The sequence below is a fragment of the Ahaetulla prasina genome, chromosome 7, assembly GCF_028640845.1.
Source record: "Ahaetulla prasina isolate Xishuangbanna chromosome 7, ASM2864084v1, whole genome shotgun sequence".
In the NCBI taxonomy this organism is placed as follows: Eukaryota; Metazoa; Chordata; class Lepidosauria; order Squamata; family Colubridae; genus Ahaetulla; species Ahaetulla prasina.
Genome location: NC_080545.1, coordinates 42,216,112 through 42,234,122, shown reverse-complemented (window position 1 = coordinate 42,234,122; position 18,011 = coordinate 42,216,112). Strand labels below are relative to the sequence as shown.

The window sequence follows — 18,011 nt, the reverse complement described above, 5'->3', positions numbered from 1 at the left end:
TATTGCATTCTAACTGCTGTGCCACTATGGCTCATAATAATACAAAACTACTATGAATAATTTAAAAGGATTAAAGATAATTAATGAACATTAAGGTTTTTCAGAATATTTCCAGTGAAACACCTGAAGGAGTTTGGGAACCCAAACATTTCAAGCATTCAGATTTTGAAAGAGGGAAATGTTTCCAAGCTACCAAATATTGCAGTTTCCCTTTCTATTTTCTAGAATCAAGGATTTCTTTAACTTTAAAGTATTGCTTTCCTTCTATAAGGAGGGGTACCAGAGGGGCAGACTGGGCAGGGCAAAGAGCTGCCCAGTTAGCCTACTCAAGCTTGAGAGCTTTCTTACATACTTAGATCCTAATTTCTTCGATTTTTGCATAGTTTGTAACTACTTAATGGACATATACACTTTATCCCCCACTTGGAACTCATTTGGTTTAGCATTCTTTTTATCAGTGTGTTTTAGGGGCTTGATGTGTCTCATCCAGCACCTTAGATGTGACTGGCCATGTGTGCTTCAGTTGTTCGATCTACTCCACTAAAGAGGGGATCAGAGGCTTCTCTTGAAGCAGTTCTGGTATGTGAATGAAATCCTGACCACAAGCAACTTTGAATAGGGTGAAGCCAGTACAACTATATACTGAGTTATTATAAGTGACAATTGCAAAAGACAGCAGGTCAGCCCAATTGTCCTGCTTGTAATTTACATAGCATCTAAGGTACTATTCCAGAATTGAGTTGGTTTGTTCACAAGCCCCTTTAGTTTGAGGGTGGTGGGCGGAGGTTAATTCCCGGGTGGAGCCTAACAGTTTAAGGAATTCCTGCCAAAATTGGGAGATGAATTGCACCCCCCGTCTGAGATAATATGATCAGGAACTCCATGTAACCTATACATATGCTTTATAAACAATTTAGCAAGCCCTTTAGCCGAAGGTATCTTAGGGCATGGAACAAAATGCACCTACTTGGAAAATAAATCTGTAACAACCCAAATGACTGTGTTTCCCCCACTCTCAGGCAATTCTACTATAAAATCCATAGATATTTCTTTCCCCTAGGATTGGCAACACTCTGGAGGAGTCCAACAGAATTTCCCAGGGGCCATTTTGCAGCAGCAGAGAGGACAACTGGCAACATGAGTCTCAATGTCCTTTTTCAATGAAAGCCACCAAAACTGCTGCTTGATCAGGTCTTCAAAACAACAACAACAAAAAAAAAGTCTTCAAGAAACCAAAATGGCCAGCAGCTTTCAAATCATGGGCCTGCTATAAAACAGTTCCCCTCAAACTGATGGGCATGTGTAATTTGGTGCCAACCCATCCTAGATCATTTCACATGGTGCACTCTTTTGTGTGGGATAAAAAAAAACCACTCATCACTCTTTAGCACCCCCTTCAGTTCCTCGCACATTCCAGTGGAAAGCTCAGGCTCCAATTTTTTCTGAGCTCTGGTAACTATAGGAGAGGCCAGCTGTTTAGAAGTAATAACTGGTCAGATCACTTCAGGCCTAACATTGTTGTATTGGGGCAATCTGGACAAAGCACAGCCATAAAGTTCTTTCCCCAGGAAAGTAGCACAGTGCAAAATTAAACCGGTTAAAATATTGCACCCAAAAAACTTGCCTAGGTGATAATTTCCTTGGAGTTTTCAGGGATTTTTGTGATCGGTCCATACTTCAAAAGGCTGGTTTGCCCTTTTAGGAAATGCCTCCAAGTTATTAGTCCCCATTGCACAGCAAAAGCTTCCTTCTCCCAAATTGCCCACCTCCTCTCAGTCTCAGTTAATTTCCTGGTGGTGTAAGCACAGGGTTGTAACCCCACTTTGACATTTGCCTGGAACAACACAGTTCTGATAGCCACATTACTAGCATCAGCCTGGATCATAAATGGGGCATCAGTGTTGAGGTGTTTAAGTATTGGTTCAGCCACAAACAGCAGCTTGAGCTTTTCTAAGGCTGCTTGACATTCCATGATCTACTCAAGGGGATGACTGGATTTAGTGTGGGTTTCCCCCTTAGTTTTCAAGAGATTAGTGATGGGTAACACAATCTTAGCAAAAGAAGGGATGAATTATCTATGAAAATTAGCAAAACCCAGGAAACTCTGCAACATCTTTCTAGTACGGGGGAATGGGTGCCCATTCCAAGACCTCTCACACCTTTTCAGGATCCATCTCTATCCCCTTGTGTGATATGTGATAGCCCAAGTAGTCAATCTTGTCCTGGTGAAACTCACACTTGGATAATTTAGCATACAGTTCAGCAGCTCTGAGTTTATTCAGAACCGCGTGCACTAGTTTCACATGCTCCTCCATAGACTCAGTGTATATCAGAATGTTATCTAAGTAAATCAGAACTCCTTTGTACAAATGTTCATGCTGCACCTCATTAATCAATTGCATGAAAACAGCAGGTGCCCCTTGTAACACAAATGGGAGCACTCTGAACTGGAAGCAAATGAAAGGGCAATTAAAGGCATTTTTCCATTCATCTCCTTCCTTGATGTAAACTCTATAGTAGGCTTCCCTCAAGTCCAGCTTAAAGATTTTTCCTTTGGTTAAATGTGCCTTCATGTCCTTCATCAGTGGCAGCGGGTAAACATTCTACACACACACAGTGTTTAAACCTTTATAATCCACACAGAGATGAAGAGACCCATCCTTTTTTTCACAGAACAATACTGAATCAGCCACCCACAGTATAGTTTGTTGGATGAATCCCCATTCAAATTCTTGTCAATAAAGATCTGCAGCCCATCTAACTGTCATGGAGTCATCAAATAGACTTTTGACTTGGGGAGTTTTGCCCCAGGCAGGATTTCTATGCTACAGTCTGTGGGGTGATGGTGCAGAAGTGTGTCAGAGCCTCATTCTGAATGTCTCCCTTAAGTCCCACTACTCTTTTGGAATTGTTTCCTTTCCTTCCATTTGTTCCTACACCACAACCCCTAATTCCCTTGTAAACTTGGCTCTTTTGGCTCTTGGTTTATTTTATTTATTTATTTATCAAATTTTTATACCGCCCTTCTCCGAAGGACTCAGGGCGGTGTACAGCCTAAATAAAACACAATATATATACAATTAAAATCAAAATTTAAAATAAAACATATTACAAAAAGGCCAATGTTTAAAAATTTAAATTTTAAATTTTAAAAAATTTAAAACCCCACAACAATAAAACCCAATTAAAATATTAAAAAACCATTATGCCAGTCCAGCTTGAATAAATCAGTATGTTTTTAGCTCACGACGGAAGGTCCGAAGATCAGGCACTTGGCGTAGGCCAGGGGGAAGTTCATTCCAGAGCGTCGCTGCTCCCACAGAGAAGGCCCTACTCCTGGGGGCCGCCAGCCATTGTTTGGCGGACGGCACCCTGAGGAGACCTTTTCTGTGAGAGCGTACCGGTCGCTGGGAGGCATAAGGTAACAGCAGGCGGTCTCGTAAGTACCCGGGTCCTAAGCCATGGAGCGCTTTAAAGGTGGTAACCAAAATCTTGAAGCGCACCCGAAAGACCACAGGAAGCCAGTGCAGACTGCGGAGCAGCGATGTTACATGGGAGCCACGAGCGGCTCCCGTTACTACTCGCGCAGCCACACTCTGGACTAACTGTAGCCTCTGGGTGCACCTCAAGGGCAGCCCCAAGTAGAGAGCATTGCAATAATCCAACCGAGACGTAACCAGACCGTGAGTGACTGTGCATAAAGCATCCCGGTCAAGGAAGGGACGCAACTGGCGGACCAAGCGAACTTGGTAAAAGGCCCTCCTGGAGACGGCCGCCAGATGTTCATCAAAGGACAGCCGTCCATCCAAGAGGATGCCCAAGTTGCGAATCACCTCCTTTGGGGCCACTAACTCGCCCCCAACAGTCAGCTGCGGGTGCAACTGACTGTACCGGGGTGCCGGCATCCACAGCCACTCCGTCTTGGAGGGATTGAGCTTGAGTCTGTTTCTCCCCATCCAGACCCGTACGACTTCCAGGCACTGGGACAGCACTTCAATAGCTTCGTTGGGGTGGTCCGGGGTGGAAAAGTACAGCTGAGTATTGTCAGCGTACAGATGATAACTCACCCCGAAACCACTGATGACCTCACCCAGCGGCTTCATATAGATGTTGAACAGGGTAGGCGAGAGAATCGACCCCTGAGGTACCCCACAAGTGAGGCGCCTCGCGGACGACCTCTGCCCCCCTGTCAACACCGACTGCGACTGGTCAGAGAGATAGGAGGAGAACCACCGATAAACGGGGCCTCCCACTCCCAATCCCTCCAACCGGCGCAGCAGGATACCATGGTCGATGGTATCAAAAGCCGCTGAGAGATCTAATAGGACCAGGACAGAGGAGCAACCCCTATCCCTGGCCCTCCAGAGGTCATCCATCAATGCGACCAAAGCCATCTCCATGTTATAACCGGGTCGGAAGCCAGACTGGAACGGGTCTAGATAGACGGCTTCATCCAGGTGCTGGGGCAGCTGCCATGCAACCACACTCTCTACAACCTTCACCACAAAGCGAAGGTTGGAGACTGGACGGTAATTCCCCAAAATAGCTGGGTACAGGGAAGGCTTCTTAAGGAGGGGTCTCACCACCGTCTCTTTCAAGGCAGCGGGGAAAACCCCTTCCAACAAAGAAGCATTTATAATCCCCTGGAGCCAGCCTCGTGTCACTTCCTGAGCAGCCAGCACTAACCAGGAAGGGCACGGATCCAGTAAACATGTAGTTGCATGTAACCTCCCCAGCAACCTGTCCACGTCCTCAGGAGACACAGAATCAAACTCATCCCAAATAACCTCAACAAGACTCATCTCCATCATCTCAGTTGGATCATCGCAATCTTGGTCCAAACTATCCCGAAGCTGAACGATTTTATCGTATAGATAACCGTTAAACTCCTCAGCACGTCCTTGCAAAGGGTCATCCCGAACCTCCTGATGAAGGAGGGAACGGATCACCCGAAACAAGGCGGCCGGGCGGTTATCTGCTGATGCAATGAGGGTGGAAACGTAAGAACGTTTCACCTCCTTCATTGCCACTAGGTAGGTCTTAGTTAAAGACCTCACTAGTGTCCGATCAGCCTCGGAACGGCTAGACCTCCAAGTGCTCTCTAGGTGTCTTCTCCGGCGTTTCATCTCTCTCAGCTCCTCGGAAAACCAGGGAGCCAATTGAGATCTACGCCAGGTCAGAGGCCGCAAAGGCACGACACGGTCCAAAGCCCAAGCCGCGGCCCGTTCCCAGGCTGCAACTAGTTCTTCAGTCGTGCCGTGGGCCAGATCCTCAGGAAACGGCCCAAGCTCCATCCGGAACCTCTCCGGGTCCATCAGGCGCCTGGGACGGAACCAATGCATTGGCTCCGTCTCCCTGCGGTGGTGGGCGGCAGTCAGAAAGTCTAGGCGAAGGAGAAAATGATCTGACCATGACACCGGTTCCGTCACTATATCTCCTAATTCCAGATCATTAACCCACTGACCTGAGATAAAAATCAAGTCTAGTGCGCCTCCCCCAATGTGTGTAGGGCCATCAGTTACTTGAATCAGGTCCAAGGCCGTCATGGAGGCCTGGAACTCCTGAACCACCGTTGATGACAAGCTGGCCGATGGCAAGTTGAAATCCCCCAAGACCAAAAGTCTGGGAGTTTCAACTGCCACCCCAGCAAGCACCTCTAGTAGCTCAGGTAGGGCTGTAGTCACGCAGCAAGGAGCCAGGTATGTGATCAACAGTCCCATCTGATTCCGATGGCCCCACTTCACAAGGAGGGATTCACAACCAGCTATCTGAGGTACAGTGGACTCCCTCGGCTCCAGACTCTCTTTAATCACAACCGCCACCCCCCCACCCCTACCTTGGGCTGATGGAATGCGCAGAAACCCGGAGGGCACAGTTCAACCAGGGGTACACCCCCCTCTGTGCCCAACCAGGTCTCCGTAATGCCCATAAAGTCCGCGGACTCCCTCTGAATAAGATCACAAATCAGGGGAGCCTTATTAACCACGGACCGGGCATTGCAAAGCATCAGCCTCAGACCCAAGCTCTGAGGATCCTGACCATCCGGGGAACGAGTAAGGACTGAGGGGCCGGAGCACGTGATCGCCTTTAAACATCGAACACGTGCTCCCGAAGAACGATACGGCCCCTTGCCTCCGCCATATCTGCCTCTCCCACTTACCGTACAGATGGAATGACACTCTCTGCTCTGAACACTCCCCTCCCTCCCTGTCTTCGGACCAACTAAAGTAATGCCGTGAGCGCGCGCTAGGACTGGACATACCCTCCCCGACGGGTTTCCCCCAACACCCGCCCTTACCCTCCCTACCCTTAAAAATTCCCTATTTAAAAATCCCCAAAGGCTCTTTTTAGCCGCATGCCACCTCTCGGGATTCCAAAATCCGTCGTCAAGGTAGGCCTTCGATAATGTAGAGGGCCATGTCCGCGAGAGGGGGGAATCTCGCAGACTGAGAAGTTGCGTCCTTAGATACATCTCGGAAATATATGGAGATGGACAAATCCAGTCCCAAACCAGTCTTTAAATACGATGGTAATGCAAATATATTATTACATGGTAGGTTTCAAACCGGGAAATAAGAGTGTAATAGTCCGAGGGTGAGAAAAGATGGTCCAAAGATGTTCAAAAGATGAAATAATCCAAAAGGTGGAGTAAAGGTGCATGATGGCAAAGATGACATAGATGACAGTAAAATAGGCCTTAAGAAGGCCATGTGGGGGGGGAGACGGCGTTACTATCACCGCCATTGACACCACACCACCTCCGACACCAAAGTGGCGGGGGGGGGGCACCTCCCCATGCATCAGCCGATTTCAGAGACTCATCAAGTCCTTGGGGGGCGGAGTCCAAACCCACGCCTCGCCCCAACTAACCGTGATCTTTTTGGGGGGATAACCCCCTCTTCAGGCGCTGCCACTGCCATCCGCCGAAAAACGGCCAGGCACTGGCCACCGCCCCCGGTCCAGTCAGCGGGGCCTACATCCGCTTCCCCCAACCGGCCGAAAATGCCTCCACACCTCCACTCCCTCTCCAAAACACAATCACCTCGGCTCTCTGTCCTGTCAAATGCTCCCCAGGGGAAAAAACCACCTCTGGTGCCCCAGGCGTCGAACGCTGCCGCCTCTGCCATCACCGAAGGGGGAAAACGACAAAAACACCACCCGCCGCCCCAAACATGCAGAACAAGCCGGCGGCCACGCCCTCGTCCCACCGGCCAGCCGAAAACTCCTCCTGGGGGCCGAAAACCTCTCCTCGGCCTGGCAACTATGTCCCACGATGTTCTACCCAACTGGACACGATGTTCCGTCCAGTTGGGGGTGGGAATCCTCTTCGGGTGCTAAGGGTGCTGAGTGGTCCTGCCTACGGCCTCCGCCACCGCCGAAAAAACAAACGCCGGAAAAACGCCGGACACCGCCCCAAACATGCTGGGTAAGCCAGCAGTCGCGTTCTCGCCTCACCACCCAGCCGAAACACCACGAGGGGGGATAAAAAACCCCTCGTCGGCTTGGCATGATGTTCCGCCCAGCTGGGGAGGGGGGCCAAGTTGTCAGAAAGCCCCCTCCCTACCAAAAACTGGATAGGGGAGATTTGCCATCCCCCCGCTACCCCTAGTTAGACGCCATTCTCGCGCATTGGTGAGGGTTTCTCTTCCCCTCTTCCCACAGGTTGGGAATGGATTGTTAGAAGCCCCTTCCTCCAGTTCACAAGAGGGTTCCATTTGTGGAGCCAGGTTAATCCAATCAAGAGGGGCCTCTCCATTCTGAGTGCTACAATGAAACTCAATGTCTCTTTGTGGCTCCCCATCCTGAAACCATAGGTTCAGGTATGAAGTAAGCTGCCCCCCCACCCGCAACTGACCCATCCAACTGGGAAAAGACTATGGGTACCCTTAGTCTCCTCAACCTCTCTACCAGCTCAGATTTCTACCTCATCTGCCAAGACATACAAATGCTGTGTTAGCTTGCCTCCAATCAGTGTTTAAGAAAATAAAGACCCAACTCCATCAGTTTGAAGAAATTGGTAATTTTTACTAAACATGTCAGATTGCAGAGAAAGCTAAGCCAGAACTGAAAGTAATTACAACTGTACAAAAGTATTTCCTCTCTTGAACCTTCCTGCCACCAGGGTTCAAACAGTCAGAGTCCAATGTCCTCTTTCTCCTTGGCCACGTGTTGTTTCACTTCCGATGTTCTCCCTCTGTCAACCTTCTGGATGGAATGCGAAGCATGCAACTCCTGTTACATTCATGCGCCAAATCAGTTCAAATGTCTGGTTGAAAGACTATCTCCTTCTTCACCTGCAATGATCAGCCGAACGCTGGCAACAGTACAAACCTCCCCCCCTTTCCCATAAATCAAGTAAGACATTCAGTAAAGAAAACCTTTCATGAAGTAATAAAACAGTAAAACACTCCAACAGGTAAATATACACTTCAAATAAAGTGGAGGCTGACATTCGGCCCTCCTTCGAAAAAAGGACATTAGTCCTGGAAAAGAAAAGAGAAATGTTAGGGTTTATCAGGATATTTGTTATAAAATTGTTCTAGCTTTTTGGGGGCGCGAACATCTTCTTTATTAACCCATTCGGCTTGTGATAGAGGAAAGTGTTTCCAAGCTACCAAATATTGGATTTTATTTCTATATTTTCTAGAGTCTAGGATTCCCTTAATTTCAAAATGTTATTCCCCTTCTATGAGGATTGGAACTGGGAGCTTAGTGGGGTTAGCCCTAAGGGGGGATGTGTGTTCAGCTTTCATCAAGCTAACGAGGAAAACTGGGTGAATTCTTCTCAAAGTTTTTGGTAGTTCTAGTTGGACAGTGACTGGATTAATGATTTTCACAATGGGGAAAGGTCCCACATATTTGGGTCCAAGCTTTTTTGATTTCTGTGTAGTTTGCAAATATTTAGTGCATAAGAAAACTTTATCTCCTACTTGGAATTTTTTTTCCAGAGTTCTCTTTTTATCTGCTTGTTGTTTGTGTGCGTGATGTGTATCATCTATTGCTTTGCGTGTAATTTTCCATGCATTTTGCAATTGGTCTATCCATTCAGCCAGTGATGGAATGGATAGTTTGTCTTCAGGGAGTTCAGGAATGGGGACAAAATCCTGACCTGAAGCCACTTTGAATGGGGTGAACCCAGTACTGCTATGAACAGAATTATTGTAAGCTACTTTAGCAAAAGGTAGTAAGTCCGACTAATTACCTTGTTGATAATTAATGTAACATCTTAGATATTGTACCAGTACCAAGTTCGAGTGTTCACAACCCCCATTAGTTTGAGGATGGTGGGCGGAGCTTAGTCCTTGGATGGAGCCTATTAGCCGCAAAAACTCTTTCCAAAATTGGGAAGTGAATTGCACCCCCTGGTCTGAGATTATTCGTTCCGGAACTCCATGGAGTCTGTAGATGTGTTGCACAAACAGCTTTGCCAAAGTTTTTGAAGAAGGTATTTTAGAACAAGGGATGAAGTGTAGTTGTTTGGAGAACAGGTCTGTAACTACCCAGATCACTGTATTGCCTCCACTTTCGGGCAATCCACTATGAAATCCATGGATATTTCTTTCCATGGGGCTCCTGGCCAGGCTACTATTTGAAGCAACCCATGAGGCTTCCCTGGTGGTCTCTCTGCTACTGCACAGAAAGTGCAACTTTTTATATAAGATTCAATGTCCTTTTTAAGCCCTGGCCACCAGAATTGTCTTTTCAAGAGGTGTAATGTTTTCACGAACCCAAAATGTCCAGCCATTTTAGCATCATGGCAACGTTGAAGTATGGCCTCTCTCAGAGATGCAGGGACATATATTTTTGCCCCCACCCACACCAGTCCATCACGATGAGTGCACTCGTGTGAATGGGCTAAGAACCAGGATCCTTGTCTAAGGCTTCCATGAGCAACTTGGTGAGATCATCTGGTAGCGTTGCATCGGTTTGTGCTTGGCTACGGGTAATAGCTGGGGCAGCTAATTGTTGAACTGGGAGTATAGGGCATGCTATTTCCTTGTGAGTAGTATTGTACTGAGGCAAACAGGAAAGGGCATCAGCCAGGAAGTTCTTTCCCCCAGGAATGTAATGCAAGGAAAAATTAAAACGGTTAAAGTATTGGGCCCATCGAGCTTGCTTTGGTGATAGTTTTCTGGGAGTTTTCAGGGCCTCTAAGTTTTTATGATCAGTCCATACCTTGAAAGGGTGTTTGGCCCCCTCCAAGAATTGTCTCCATGTTCGGAGAGCCCAGTGCACTGCAAAAGCTTCTTTCTCCCAGATGGCCCATCTCTGCTCTGTTTCAGTGAGCTTACGAGATGTGTACGTGCACGGTTGAAGCTCACCTTTAGCATTGTTTGGGAGTAAGACTGCTCCGACTGCAACATCACTAGAATCTGCTTGAACCATGAATGGGGACTCCATGTCAGGATGTTTGAGGACTGGCTCGGCAGCAAACAATCGCTTCAGCTTTTCAAAAGCGGCCTGACACTCCATTGACCACTTTCATGGTAAGGAAGGTTTGGGCTTAGTAGTCCCTTTCGTTTTGAGGAGATTGGTGTTTGGCAGGGCAATGTCAGCAAACGAGGGAATGAACTGGTGATAGAAGTTAGCAAAAACCAGGAAACTTTGTAACTGTTTGCGGGTGCGAGGGGCTGGCCAGTCTAGTACTGTGTGGACTTTTTCTGGGTCCATCTCAAACCCATCAGAGGAAATACGGTATCCCAGGTAATCGATTTTCGTTTGATGAAATTCACACTTAGACAATTTTGCATAAAGTTCTGCGGCCAGTAATTTTTTGAGTACTGCTCTTACTAGCTTCACATGCTCCTCCATGGTCTCCATGTAAATAAGTATGTCATCAAGATAAACAAAAACCCCTTTAAACAAATGTTCATGGAGCACTTCATTTATTAGTGGCATGAATACTGCTGGGGCTCCTTGCAACCCAAATGGTAGGACTCGGAATTGGAAGCAACCAAGGGGACAATTGAATGCCATTTTCCATTCATCCCCTTCTTTTATGCGTACTCTGTAATATGCTTCACATAAATCCAGACTGGTGAAGAACTTCCCTCTGGCCAAGTGGGCAAGCATATCCTTCATGAGAGGCATGGGATACACATTCTCCATGCACACTCAGTTCAGGTTTCTATAGTCCAGTATTAAGCGGTAAGTGCCATCTTTCTTTTCCCGGAACATGACTGGGGCTGCAACCCGAGGCCTAGCCGGTTGAATGAATCCTCACTCCAAATTTTTATCTATAAAGTTTTGCAATTCTCCCAATTCTTTCTGGGTCATGGGGTATGATTTCGGTTTCGGGAGTTTCACCCCTGGAAGGATGTCTATAGCACAGTCTGTAGGCCTATAGGGAGATAGCACGTCAGAGGCCTTTTCACTAAACACCTCTCATAGGTCCCAATACTCTTTAGGAATTTTTTCCTCCCCCTCCAGCCATTCAAACATCAACCCCAGTATCTCAGCGAGTTTGGGGTCAGGGAGTTTTAAAGTTATCTTCTCCTTCTTTTCCGCCCTTGTGCAGAGTCTCAACACCCCCGTTCTCCAGTTTATTTTCAGGTTCCATTTCCAGAGCCACGAGAGACCCAGTACGAGTGGCTGATCCATGCCTGGGGCCACAATAAAGTTTATGATTTCTCAGTGGTCTCCTATGGTCATCTCTATGGGTTCTGTCACAAAGTGGGCTGGGCCTCCCCCCGCCACTGACCCATCTAGCTGGCAAAATGCTATGGGCCTGCTCAACGTTTTTAGCTTTAGTTCCATTTTCTCCACCACCTTGGGGCTGATGATACATCGGGTACATCCAGAGTCTAAGAGGGCTAGCATTTCTCCCTGCATTCCCGAGGATGGGATGCACAGTTTCACTGGAACGGTAAGAGGCCTCCCTTTCCAACTCACCAGGAGATCCTCTTCTGCTTCGGAAGATGGCTTGCTTTCATCTGGACTGGAAGGAGTCCCTAGTTCCTCCTCGATGGGAGGAGCGTTCTGGTGACATCCGCTCCCCTCTTTGCAACCTCTCGCATCTTAGTTTCTGCCTGCACCATTGCTTTTCTGCCACTAGCGGTCGTCTTTGGTGCCAGCTTTGCGCGACAATCAGCCACTCGGTGGCCTTCCTTTCCAAATCTGAAACAGCCCGTGGTTTTTTTCTTCCCACCTTCCGCTGCAGCGAAATCCTTGGGCAGTCCTCTCTGGAACTGAGTTGGGGTCTGCTTCCAAGCGCGATCACTTCGCAGGCGGTCTTTGGATAGATCGATCTCCATTTCTACTGCTAGGGTGTACCAGCCATGCAAGGTAATTGGGGACACTCAGGCTCTGCACAATTTATATAAATCCCCATTTAAGCCGTCTTTATATATGTCCAAAAGAGCCACTTCCGATCACCCTCTGATGAGAGGCACCAGATCACTGAACTCTTGGTTGTAGTCAGCCACTGGTCTCCTCCCTTGTCTGATGGACCTCATGCGGATTTTGGCCTTCTGCTCTGCCAAGGGGTCCTCAAATTTCATTCTCAGGGTTGCCATAAAGTGGTGGTAGTTCCTCAGGAGAGGGGAATTCTCTTGGTACAAGGACATGTATCAGGAAGCTGCCCTTCCACTCAAGACTTGGGTCACACTTCTCACTTTAGAGGCTTCTGACCGATAATCTTCACCCCACTCCTGCATGTGGCTGTCCACCATAGCCTGGAATAACCCTAATTCCTTAGGGTCCCCATCAAACTTCCTGGGAATTGAGGGAATTTTAGGTTTTTTCCTTCTGTGAGGCAACATTTGTCCAGCAGGGGTCCCTCGCCCTCTATCAAAATCTGCAGCCTCTGGAGAATGCAGCTTAGGTTCTTGTTCCTCCAGAATTTTTCCGCTGTATGCCGCTCCCCCGGTGGCTGTCAAAAATTCTCTTTCCACTTCTTCCCCCTCCCTCCAGGGATTCTGGGTGTGGACCATACCTTTCATGGTCTGCTTGTCGCTCTATCACCTCATGATACAGTCTGATGTCTTCTGCGATTTGTAATTCATCCTTAATTAACTGTTCACGCTGCCATTCTTTTTCTGCTTACGTCTTGTAACTCCGGATTGTAGCTCCCCCGGGTCTGGTAGTTTTCCAAAATCCAGTTTGGCCTTCTCCCGTCTCTCCTCTATTTGTAGTTTCTCCAGCCACTCTGCAGAAAATCCTGAATACTTGGAAGGGTGCGATGTGGCTGCCAAGCCTGCTCCCATCTTCTCTGGCTCATCTTCTGGGGTTGGCTTTTTCCCCAGAAAAGATTTCTTATCAGCTCCTTTGGAAAATCCCTGGGATGAGATGTCTGCCAGTTGTGAGACAATTGATGACTCTGGCAACTCCTCATCATCAGCTCCGCATTCATGCTCCGACATCATTAAAAAAAAGTTTTCAGTCCTCTAGGTTGTGATCCTGGATGACTGATTTTTTTTTAAATTCTGGCTTAATGTCAGCTTGCCTCCAATCAGTATTTAAAAAAATAAAGACCCAACTCCATCAGTTTGAAGAGATTGGTAATTTTAACTAAACATGTCAGATTGCAGAGAAAGCTAAGCCAGAACTGAAAGTAATTACAACTATACAAAAGTATTTCCTCTCTTGAACCCTCCTGCACCAGGGTTCAAACAGTCATAGTCCAATGTCCTCTTTCTCCTTGGCCACGTGTTGTTTTACTTCTGATGTTCTCCCTCTGTCAATCTTCTGGATGGAATGCGAAGCATGCAACTCCCGTTACAGTCATGCGCCAAATCAGTTCAAACGTCTGGTTGAAAGACTATCTCCTTCTTCACCTGCAATGATCAGCCAAACGCTGGCAACAGTACAATCCTCCCTCCCTTTCCCGTAAATCAAGTAAGACATTCAGTAAAGAAAACCTTTTACGAAGTAATAAAACAGTAAAACACTCCAATAGGTAAATATACACTTCAAATAAAGCGGAAGCTGACATGCTGGACATCCCTCCCCCTCGGGAGATGCAGGTATGATAGATGTCATTGTTAAGACCATCCTTGTAACATTCCATCAGGACTTCCTGGGGCCAGATGGCCATATGGCAGGTCGGCTCACAAAACTCCTGGGTGTATTCTGCCAATGATCTCCATCCCTGTGTAATTACACAGGGATGAATTGCATTTGGCTAGGGGGTCCTTGAAGTGCAGATGAAGTGTCAATATAAATGGGTCATAGCTCCTTAGTTTGGGGGCACTGTTGTTGTGAAGAGTAACCATCCACTCTGCTGCAGGGCCATGGTGATACATCTTACTTTGGCTGGCTCACATCCCCATTCATCTCCATACTCCTGAATGTGATTTCAGACTTAGGCTAGGAAGAATCCCAGAACTTTGGGATTCCCCTCTGTATTTTACTCCCAGTGGAGAAACCCTAGTGATTTGGCACCTCAGCTGGCTGCTGAACTGCCCCCTATGGAGCTGCCCCCTATGGAGCAACAGAAGCTGCCGCCATGGCTGCGGAGATGGCAGATCCCCCTTCTGCCTGGCCAGTCTCTCCATGCAGTGGCTGGGCAGGCTTCTGGGCAAGGGATTCCTGAGCTCTCCAAATCCTGATCACCTCTTGCAGCAGTTGCAATGCCTGGCTCTGCATGAGGTCCTCTTTATGAGAGTTAGGCAGTGTGAAGTTGTCATGCTCTACCCCTCACCCCTCCATTCTGTGGGATTTTTGATGCCTCTGGTGAAAGTCACCGCTGGTGGGTGCTCCTCAGGTCTTCCAGCTGTCCTACACCTAGCGACAATCTGGTTTGGACTGGCTTCTCATTGAGTTGCAGCTGGCACTTTTGGAACTTCTCTTTGTTGGGCAGGGGATTGGGGGTGGAGGAACATACGACAACCTAATGACCGTTCGTTATCAGGGAAATACAGTCAGGTACAGGAGAGTTTCCACCCCCTCCCCTTCTGCACAGGGGCTTCTGGCTGCCAGCATTGACAGCCAGATTGGCTGGCAGCTAAGTATCCTTGGGGGGCTAAAAGCCCAGGACAAGCGGTATTTCATTCAGTGGGCTGCGCCGAAAAGGCTGGGTTGGATAGGCTGGGGCCCATTGGCCGAGGGGCATGTCAGCTGAGGAGAAATGTTAGGAGTGAATGGCTGGAGGCGGAACCCTGGTGGCCAAGCAGACATGGCCAAGGGTACAAGGCGAACAGTCCCACACAAAATATATTATGCTGCACACTGAATCAGAGCCAGTTCTCATTCTTAAATAAAAGAAGAATGGCAATTCAGTTTTTAAGCAAAGAAAGATTAGTTTCTGACTCTTTTAAGCACCAAATATATTTAAAAACATGTAGATAATAAATTAATCCAATGCCTTCTCCATGCAGATAATGACTAAACCATATAGTCTAATAGAAAAAGAAGTAGAAAATCAGTCCCATATCCAAAGCTGTTATCAACTCGCGAAGCTTCCCTAACCAGATCCTAAGTTGCCATAGGCAGTGGGATGGGGAATCGAGCAGTTTGCATCGAGGAATTTGTACCTCAATCAAAACAACGCACATCCTAGCTGGCCAAAGTCAAGGCCATCTGCACAGAAACCAGTAGTGGCTGGAGGAGGTGATTTCTACGACCAGTGAAATTGCTTTTTTGGGGAATGTGACTGATGACATATCTTGGGGGGAGGGAGAAATAGGGTCAGAGGCAAGGTGTGAACTAAGTGGGGTAAGAGCTGGCTTCACTAGGTCCATGCCGACATGGCACTCCTAATAAATAACTGGATTTTTCTTGAAAACTGGCTTGAGGCTCCTGCTTTTATTAGGGCATCTGTCAGAACCCTGACAGCTGTGATATATTAATCACCCTGGTCATGGTAGGTAAAAAGTCCTACTAGCATAGCCTCAGGCTCATGGAGAAGAGATGACTTTTTCTGTTGGCAGAAAAGTAAGATAACTTGCAGCTCTTCATATTCCTATCTCCAATAGCCCCTAAAGTGCCCCATGTTGAAATTAAAAAATAAAACCATTGGGTTTTTGTTTTTATCAAGTTTTTTATTTTATATTACATATACATATCAATCCATGAACACTATGACACCTGGGTGCCATACATTTCAATACAGATAAAATAATATTATTAATCATAGTTATCACATTCATCCAGCTTTTATATTTCTAGTAGTAATACACATTCATATCAAATTATAATCCTACATTATTTCATATTGTTTAAACTTACATAATACTACCGCTCAGTTTCTAAACCTCCTCTTATCATTGCATTTATCTTATTTTATAAAAATGAGTATACTAATATTCCCCTTTCTCTTATTTTTGTCTTCTCTTATTTTCACTCTTTGTATCTATTTATATTAAAATACTGTCCTTCATTATTCATTATTCATTATTTCAATATACTATACTATATACTATTCTAATGCCAATCACAATATTATTTAAACATCAAAATAACGCTATTCATATTCTTTGCTTTCATCCAATCTATATAATTCTAGTATTAATACACATGTTTATATTAAAATATGTTCTTTTTGTTATTTAATTGCTCAATGTTTACCAGTCACAATATTATTTAAGCTTACTTACTTCAACCAATTATTTAAGCTTACTTACTTCAATCTCTAATTTTCCCATTTTATTATTACCTTTGTTTCATCATGTAAAGATATATATACAAGTAATATACAAGTATATACAAGTAATATACAATATACAATCAAAATGTTGGTAGCTCAGCGGTTTGAATCCCTAGTTCTGCTGTGTAATGAGGTGAGCTCCCATTACTTGTCCCAGCTTCTGCCAACCTAAAAGTTTTGAAAGCACATAAAAATGCAAGTAGAAAAAATAGGGACCACCTTTGGTGGGAAGGTAACAGCGTTCTGTGCACCTGTGGCATTGAGTCATGCCGGGCACATGAACACGGAGACGTCTTCGGACAGCGCTGGCTCTTCGGCTTTGAAGCGGAGATGAGCACCGCCCCCTAGAGTTGGCAACGACTAGCACGTATGTGCGGGGGAACCTTTACCTTTACCTAATATACAAGTAGGTTCCAATCAGTCACTTCATGCACACACTTCAATTCTTTCACCCAGTTCCACACTATTCACCAAAATCCACTCCAGTTCAAAACTTAGATGGTCATCGGCTGTCCCATCTTCATGGCAGCCATCTTAGGCTGTCTCTTCTCATCGTGGCTGAGAGGGAAGGTAAGTTCTGGAGAGCTGCGACTCTCCAAGACTTTGTGGGGCATCCCTCTTTTCTTCACCGCCTCTCCAAGGCAGCTTTGGCTCCTTTCAGAGCCCACCAATGGGGAGAACTCAGCACAGAGATGTGGAGACCCACTTTCCATGTCCGATCTCACCATGACGTCAACTGGAAGTCCATTAGTTTTTTATTGATGTTTTATTTTATTTTATTTATTTGTCACAATAGTATACATAAGCATAGGCATGAAGTATCTATACAACATATAAGTATATATATGGGTATAAGCATGTAATAACTATATAAATTGTATATAATGAAGGAAACAGTAGGACAGGAATGGTAGGCACGTTCGTGCTCTTATGCACGCCCCTTATAGACCACTTAGGAAAGGGGTGAGGTCAATAGTAGACAGTTTTTGGTTAAAGCTTTGGGGACTTTGAGAAGAGACCACAGAGTCAGGTAATGTATTCCAAGCCTTAACAACTCTGTTACTGAAGTCATATTTTCTGCAATCAAGTTTGGAGCGGTTAATATTAAGTTTAAATCTATTGTTTGCTCTTGTATTGTTGTGATTGAAGCTGAAGTAGTCTTTAACGGGAAGGACATTGCAGTAGATGATTCTCTGAGTTAAACACAGGTCCCGTCGGAGGTGGCGGAGTTCTAAGTTTTCTAAACCCAGGATTTCAAGTCTGGTAGCATAAGATATTTTGTTGTATTCAAAACAAAATAAACAAAACAAGGAGAGAGAAAATAAGTCTTTTGAGCTGCTTAAATCTCCCAGAGTGCAGAACCCACAGGAATAAACTTTATAATGATGCCAACGTGTCAAAAGTTGTGCCCATGTCCTTCCCAAAG

At 46.2% G+C, this 18,011-nt stretch overlaps 1 protein-coding gene across 1 annotated transcript in view; it reads left to right on the top strand.

Moving 5' to 3' along the window:
• Positions 1-14,549, top strand: part of LOC131202537 (uncharacterized) — a 34,489-nt gene extending 19,940 nt beyond the window's left edge. Inside the window, 5 exon segments of the mRNA XM_058191644.1 lie at positions 6,905-7,426; positions 11,752-11,866; positions 12,913-12,995; positions 13,134-13,227; positions 14,358-14,549. Coding sequence (XP_058047627.1) covers positions 6,905-7,426; positions 11,752-11,866; positions 12,913-12,995; positions 13,134-13,227; positions 14,358-14,549 — 1,006 coding nt within the window.
• The last annotated feature ends 3,462 nt before the right edge of the window (positions 14,550-18,011 follow it).